Source organism: Humulus lupulus, chromosome 2 (genome assembly GCF_963169125.1).
Source record: "Humulus lupulus chromosome 2, drHumLupu1.1, whole genome shotgun sequence".
Taxonomy (NCBI): Eukaryota; Viridiplantae; Streptophyta; class Magnoliopsida; order Rosales; family Cannabaceae; genus Humulus; species Humulus lupulus.
In genome coordinates, this window is record NC_084794.1 from 25,228,717 (window position 1) to 25,237,322 (window position 8,606).

General features: G+C 24.8%; 1 protein-coding gene across 1 annotated transcript; it reads left to right on the forward strand.

Moving 5' to 3' along the window:
• The first annotated feature begins 3,434 nt into the window (after window positions 1–3,434).
• On the forward strand, window positions 3,435–6,699 carry LOC133815915 (uncharacterized). Its single transcript, XM_062248677.1, has 6 exons — window positions 3,435–3,842; window positions 4,020–4,166; window positions 4,975–5,209; window positions 5,415–5,818; window positions 6,102–6,248; window positions 6,365–6,699. The coding sequence occupies exons 1-6, from the start codon at window positions 3,435–3,437 to the stop codon at window positions 6,638–6,640; spliced, it is 1,617 nt and encodes a 538-aa protein (XP_062104661.1). The 3' UTR covers window positions 6,641–6,699.
• Window positions 6,700–8,606: the final 1,907 nt, after the last annotated feature.

Consider the following 8,606-nt stretch of genomic DNA (forward strand, 5'->3'; position numbering starts at 1 on the left):
TCGGCACAATTTTTTTTATGACCGTGTATATTTTAGTTATTTAGAACATTATGCAAATTTTCATAAAATTCTAAATAATTTACCGTATCGAAAACTAAGTTCAAACAAGTTGTTTTTCACGTGCATAAAAAAAATTAGACACGTATGCAACGATCTATTTGAAACTTGTTTTCGGCATTGTAAACTATTCATAATTTCTCGAAAATTTGCAGATATTAAAAAAAATTGCGTCGAAAAAAACTATTTACAGTAAGAGAACACAAAAAAGGTGCATAGCCTCTACGAAAGAAAAATCATATATCTCTTCTATATAAAAAGTGTGTAAATAATGAAAATTCTTAATTTTAACGGTTTTTTATTTTTTTTCCGTCAACTTTAACGAAATATTCTTATATTTAACAAAATATTCTTATATTTAATAGTAGATTGTAAACCTGGTTTAAATTTAAATAAAATTAAATAAATTAAAATATGATATTTTTGAGATATTTTACAATGATAATTATTTAAAAATAATAAAACTATACATTTTATAACTTAAATAAAATTTAATTAAACTTAATATTATATTAAACATATAATATATAATTTTTTATTGTCATTGTCAAATTCAAAAACTAGAACAAACATAAACTTAAACAAAAAATTAATTAATTAAAATATGATATTTTTAAGATATTTTATGATAATTTAAGTAATTAAATCATATTTATTTAAAAATAATAAATGCATACATATCATTTTTTATCTTATAAATTTATGTGATAGTTTATTTTTTATCAAGTGGTTGTAGTTCTTTTTCTTCATCAAATTCACCAAAGGACATTGCGAGATATATTAGAAATTAAATATAGTTGATGCATATATACTACTATCTACACTATGATTTTTTCTATTCTTATTTTATTTCTATTAATAATTTATTTTAAATATTATTATATTTTATATATATATATATATATCATGTAGCCATGTAAATATATACATATGTCAATGTTGTGTTTAGATATCATATATGTAAAAATTATATTGATATAAATATTTATATATATTATAAAATTATAATTCTTTTTATTATATATATTTTTTTAAATAGTAAATTATTTTTATTAAAATTATAGACAATATTTATAAATTTAAAACTAAACAAACGTACGTACGTACATTACATTAAACATTGTTTCTACCTAGTATATATACCATTACAATATACTCCTTATATGAAAATCGTATGACATTTTTATATAATTCCATCAATATCCTATTTGTCTTTCTAATGATCAACTTTAGTGATGAGTACTCAAGTTTTATTTTATTTTATTAAGAATGATGTGATCAAGCTAATAGATAAGCTTCATCCAAAAATATTAGTACTTCAAATAATAAAATATGGGCTTAGCCCAAATGAAAGCAAATTAACAAAAATTAAATCATTCATGTACAGTGTATATACTTTAACTAAGTTTAAACAAACATAATTATAATTATTAATATGTCATATATATTTAATTTATAAGATTATTTAGTAGGAGAAAATCATATTTAAATTTTATATATTTAGTCAATAGTATTTTTGATAAGATAAATAAAATTAATAAAACATTTTGTTGATGGTATTATCAACAAGAAAAATAAAATTAGGTATATATTTGTATAATTATGTTTCATTGTAAAATATATGAATTTAAATATTATTTATATAAAGTGTCATGTATAAATATATTTATTGATAAATGTTTTATTTTATATTATATATATATAAATTAATATTATAACTATTAACTAATGTATATTTGTAGCTATGTAAGAATTCATCAACTATAAATACGAAAAATGAAAATAAAGATCAATGTAATTTCAACTTTATGATAAGTAAAATTAAAGAAAGAAAGACAAAAAACACACTTGAACAATAATATTGTCACACATTAAGATGATTTGAATTCTATTGTTGTTTAATTTGTACGCTATCAATAATAAGGGATGAGTCTTATTTGGTAACATAACATTTAGAAATTATTAAAGTAGTTGAAAAGCTTTAAATGATCATAATTTTATTGTATTTCAATTTAAAATTCATCCGTTTTATTGACTTACTAATAATATTATATTTAGGTTTTAAATTCACTAATTTTATTGAAAATTTTACCTCATTATTTATTTTACTTGTTTATAATTTTTTTTTACTATAAATCAGGGTGTATGCAAATATATATATATATATATCGTGATATCTAAAGTATAGTGAATTCTTGGTAGAGAAGTATATTTTTTACTTCATAATATGTTTAATTTGATATAATGATAAATTCAACTTGTAAATAAATAATATTGTATAATATGTATTTATGTAAAGTTTTATTTATAAAATGTTGGTTTTGTTTGTTCTTACTATGTTCCATGCACACAAACATAAACTATGTCAAAAAAATATAAACAATTGATCAACTTTTGGTGATGCTAACTTAATAATGTAGTCTCAAGAATGTTTATTGAGATGCACATCTCATGAAATAAAATTGTACAGGTATAATCTCGCATAAAAAATCAAATTTATATAATATTTATAATAAAATGACATAATAAAGTAATAATGTTGTATTTAAATTATCAATAAAAAATAATATATTTCACTTACTTTAAAATTTTGATTTCATTTAAAATTAGCTAGTTTTTTTAATATTTAAGAATATAATTTTGTTTAATTACAAATCTATATAGATAGTTTGGAGGATTCACTAATAGTTATATATTTTTATACAGATAAAATCTTATTTGATTTTTTTATACAAATTTATACTTTACATATACAATTTTTTAACTTCAAAAATAATATTTAATTTCACATGTAATTTTGTAATGTTGTGTTTAATCTTAATTGTAAATAATATTTTTTAGAAAAAAAAATGCTTATTGCGATTTTAATAAAATTTAATTTTATATCAAGTCATTTTCTTATTATCATAGTGGCAGCCCATGCCTTGCATGGACTTCACTACTAGTATATATAAAAAGCATGGAAACCAACGAAACCATTTGTAGTACTTCCAAATTTATATTATTAAATTTTACAAGTGTACATATACAACAAAACTTAAATTTTAAAAGCTCAAACTCTATAGTCGTGCGCATCTACTCATTTAATTGTTCCTTTAATTATATACATACAAATGAGAATAATTAATTTCTATTTATTTTTTTATCGCATTTACATTTGGTTTAAACGAGTTTAATAGTTAAAAAATCAATTTCAAATTTTAAATTATGAAAAAATCATACCCAATTTAGATTCGGTCGTGTGAACTTAAGTTTTAAACAAAATCTATTTAAAACTTCAGGCGCAAGTAAAAATTCAAACTGACCGACTCTTCTCTATAAATATCACGTCAGTTTTATTTTTCTTCATTTTTGGTCAAGTATTTTACCTGCCAAACATGGATATCGAAACAAAGCTTCCAGATAGTGAAACCACAGCAACCACATCAGCGTGTTCCGATCAGCCACAGCCACCGCCGGCGATGATGGCTGCGAATATAGATAAATTAGAAGAAATAATCGGTTACAGATTCAATAATCGGGATTTAATCGATCAAGCCTTGACTCACCCCTCCTTCGTTCGGGGCAACAGCAGCCGTTCTTACGATCGATTAGAATACTTAGGCGACTCCATTCTCTCCGTTCTATTCACGAAACTCCATTACTTTCAGTACCCAAACTTCTCTTCCGGCCAGTTGACTCCCTTGCGCGCCTCCAACATCAACAAGGAGAAGCTTGCGCGTGTCGCCATCAAACATGGTTTGCATACCTATTTGCGCCACAATATTCCTCGTTTGGAAGATCAGGCGATTATGAACAGCTATTTTTTTTTTAAAATAAAAAATAAAAAAAATCTAATTTAAAAAATTGTATTTACTTTTTTTCTTTGAAAATATATTTTGATATAAAAAAAAGTCAAACCCAATTATAGAAATGTAATGTTGTATACATTTAATATTGTTGACTGTTTGGCTCTTATACAGATAAGAAAGTTTTGTCGTGATATCTTGGAATATCCTCTTCACTCGAATGGTCTCATTAAAGTGCCAAAAGTCTTAGCAGATATTGTTGAATCTGCTATCGGAGCTGTCTTTGTAGATTGCAACTGTTGTTTCGAGACTGTTTGGACGGTATACTCTACACCATTTGACACGTTATCTATTTATTTTTAATTAATTTTTCAGTGACATTATATATATATAAATTATTTGAAAGGCTTTTGACATTATTTTAAACCTTCAATTTTTATTAAATTATTCATTTTATTAAAAGAAAAATAAATTTTCCATTTAAATACTAAGTATTTTAATAAATGAAGAGCAAAACGTTATTTATTTTTGTAAAAATTTGTATATGGAATATAATTATAGATATATATATTTTATTTATTTATTTATTTATGAAAGAGCGTATACCATTTTGGAAGCTCAATTCCACTGTGATCCTGTTTTCAGAAAATAGAAAAAATAGATTTTTGGGTCGTGTTTTTATAAAATATTTAAAAATAGTCTCTGCATCCAAATTCAGTTTAAATATTTTAAATATAACTTTATATAAATTGATGCCAGTTATAAATTTACATATTTTTTTAAAGTCAATGACTCCACAAATAAAACTCTAGAACAAAAATATTTTAATTGAATTCATATTTAGGGGACCAAATCTTACCATCTAACAAAATATTGGATTCAAAGATGTATTTTTTTTTAATAAAATGGTCTATAATGAAATTAACTTAAAATACAAAGACTCCAAATGGTAGAAATCATTCATGAAATGAAGTACAATATTAATATTTTTAGTTCTATAAAAGCTAACTAATTTTTTAATTGAATTTTGTCTTTCCATATATATATATATTTTTTATAGAATTTGATTGAAATACAATAGCTTAGGGTGACAGCTGATTTGTCTTGTTCATTCCTGGATTTGTTACAGGTTTTTAAAGATCTTTTGGAACCTCTAATAAGTTTAGAGACGCTGAAGCGTCATCCAATGACTGAGCTATACGAAATTTGCCAGAAAAAAAACTTAACAGTTCGTTGGGTCGATTCATGGAGCCAAACACATTGCATGGATGTTTATGTTGGAGATAAACGCGTCGGAACTGGAAGTTACCATATCAAAAACATTGCTCAAAATAGAGCTGCAAAATGTGCTCTCGACAGTTTAGGTATTTATCAATCAAACTTCTTAAATTAACACTTCTTTTGTTTAATATCAACCATAACTCCATTGTCACATTTTTATTCTTATTCTTAAAAATTCCATATCTAATGCATATCCGACTAATACTCGTTTCACAATTTGATTAAAATATAGTATCAAATTTCATTACATATTTTCAAATTAAGCATGTCTTCTAATCTTTTTTTTAGCTGAGATGGGTATCACAACGAGGCTCCCAGAAATAAAACCAGAAACAACCCCAGTTGGTGTAGATAATAGCGATGATCAGCATGTGACTAGAATTGCGGTAGAAGAATTGGAAGACATTATTGGCTATAAATTCAACAACCGGAGCTTAATTGAACAAGCGTTGACCCACCCCTCCTACGCTGCTGACATTCACAGCCATTTCGATCGACTAGAATACATGGGAGATTCTGTTTTGACCGCCCTTTTCACTAAACTACACTACTATTTATACCCAGAATTATCCTCCGGCGAACTGACTCCATTACGTGCTTCTAATATCGATACGGAGAAGTTTGCCCGCGTCGCCGTCCACCGTCGCTTGCATACATATTTGCGCCACAATAAGCCTTCCTTGGAAGAAAATGTGAGTATATAATCTATTCATTATTAGAAAAATTACTTGGACGAAAGTTTAAAATTGTTGTAAGAACGTTCATATATGTATATATATATATATTCGAGAACTATTGTCGTGTCATGTTTATTTTTCATATGAGACGACAGTTATACAAAATTTGTTGTCTCAATGATAATTGTCATCCAAATATAATTTTGTAGTAGGACACCAATAGTGCTCCATACTATAAAATATAAAATATAAAATGGTATTGTAATGATGCTAATCTAATTTCCTTGATTTGATGTAGATAAAAAAATTCAATTCAGAGATATTGGAATACCCTCTACACTCCACTGGCCTGGTTGAAGCTCCAAAAGTATTAGCAGACATAGTTGAGTCTACTATTGGAGCTGTCTTCGTAGATAGCAACTGTAATTTCGAGACTGTTTGGATGGTACTCCATCTCATCATCACTACTGCCACTACTACTACTGTTACCATTTCTTTTCATTTGTACTATTTTTAGAGATGTATTTTCTAATTTAACTTTCATTTAATTTGTCTGATCAGGTTGTGAAGAGTTTATTACAGCCATTCATCAGAGTAGAGACACTTAAACGACATCCGGTAACTGAGCTGAATGAGCTGTGTCAGAAGAAGAATTTGAAATTAGTCATTGTTGATTTATGGGTGGAGACATATACAGTGAATGTGTACGTAGAAGGCCAACTCATGGGAACAGCTTGTTATCGTTCTAAAAAAGAGATTGCACAAAATAGAGCAGCAAAATCTGCTCTAGAAAATATTGGCAGACTTATTGATTTAAAATCAGTGCAAACTAGTTAATTATTTACTCTATCACATTGTTGTGGAAAATTTATGTCTGGTTGTGCATTCTGAAAATCTCTTAATTACTGGTTTCTGTCGTCCACTTTTTTTTTACTTTAGTTCTTTCTACTTACTCCATTTGACTAGTTAGAATCATACAAATTTTGGTTTATTCCCATTTTCCTAGTGTTTGTTTCCTCATCTCTAGTCACTAAAGTAGCTACCACCTCATCTAAAATAATAATAATTTATTTTATTTGTTTACTTTCTACTCGTTAATTAAATGTAACTATTTTTAAGCTGTAGGATATGGAAGAAAGGAGAAAGAAAAGAGTATACTAGTAGATCAGGTTACACGTGTTACTTTTAAGATCGAATCAACTGAAAGAAACTTGTCGATTAATATAAATATATACTAGTCCCTGGGTACGTGCCACGTACCCCTTAATTAAAAAAATATTATTTTATTAATTTTTGTTAGTTATTATTTTTTTAACATTTTTATGAAAGATTATTTTATTTTTATTTGTTTAGATTATTTTAATTCAATTTTTTTAAATGAAATTATAATAAATAAAATAAGTAATTTTCTAAATAAATAATTCAATTTGTATACTTTTCCATGTATTATTATTGATTTTATTTATTTATCTATCTATTATTATTATTATTATTACTGTATTACTTATACTAATTACGAAATATATTATACAAAACGTATATATTTCGGGGTATAAAGAAATAAAACGTAAGCACTTTATAATAGATTATAGTAATTAATTTATTTTATTAGTTTATTGTAATTTAAAATTCATATATATATATATATCCATCACTTATAATAAACAAATTTAATTAAACCTACAATATACTGGATAATGAGTGTGTAATTTTTTTAATAATATATATCGTTAATAAGTAAGGTTGTAGATTAAAAATTTGAGAATGAATGAGATAATAAGAAAATATCTAATCCTAAAGTATAATTTCCTTCTAATTTATTAAGAAAATAATAAGAATCGTTTATTATATAGTAAATTAACAGATAAATAAATTGATAAAAGAAGAAAAGAAAAAAGATAAACAAAGAAGAACTTAATTAAAAAAAGAGTACAATCAAACAGAAGAAAAAAAAATACAACACAAATCAGTGAGAAATATCATTAAAAAAATATGTGGGAAATAAAATGAGAAAAATAACAATTTAAATATTTTTTAAGAAAACTATCTATTTAATTGCATACACAGTCCTAAAAAGTATAATGAATTTATACATTTTTCATGTAATAATATATCTTAAAAAATTATATAATAATATTTATATAAATTTATTATTATTTTATATAATGGAGATAATAAAAAAAGTATGACAAATATATGGCATGTATAATATATAAAAAGTAGAATTTTATTAATATAAACATGAAAACCTCTATTTAAAAAATAAAACAGTAAACAAAATAAATCTTTCTATGAATAAGGAATATTCCTAAACTATTTAATCATCTATAGTCTAATAGATATACATGGCATATATACCATCATAGCATATGTATTTTATTGTGTTGTACATTTTTCTTTTTTAATTTTTCAAGTATTCCTTAAAATGAAGTAAATATATATTTATATAAAGAGACCAAATAAAATCCAAGCTACTTATATCACCATTAAATGAGAAATTCGAAAGTATATTGAAAACCAGGACAGTAATGAATCATGTCTACCAACCAGCAAATGCCATAAAAAGACAAAATTTATCTCTTACAGCCAATAGAATACTATCCAAGTTAGTCTCATGCCCATAGTTTTCTGTTTCCTATTGATAAGATCCTCTTCAATTTTCCATGATGGCAAAATTAAGCAAAAATATATAACAATAAGTTAAGAAAAAATAAAACATTTTCCCTTGAGTTTTTCTTCATTGACCATGCCGCAAGTACACAAATAGAGAAATACAATTGAAAACATAAAGCAAAATAACAAG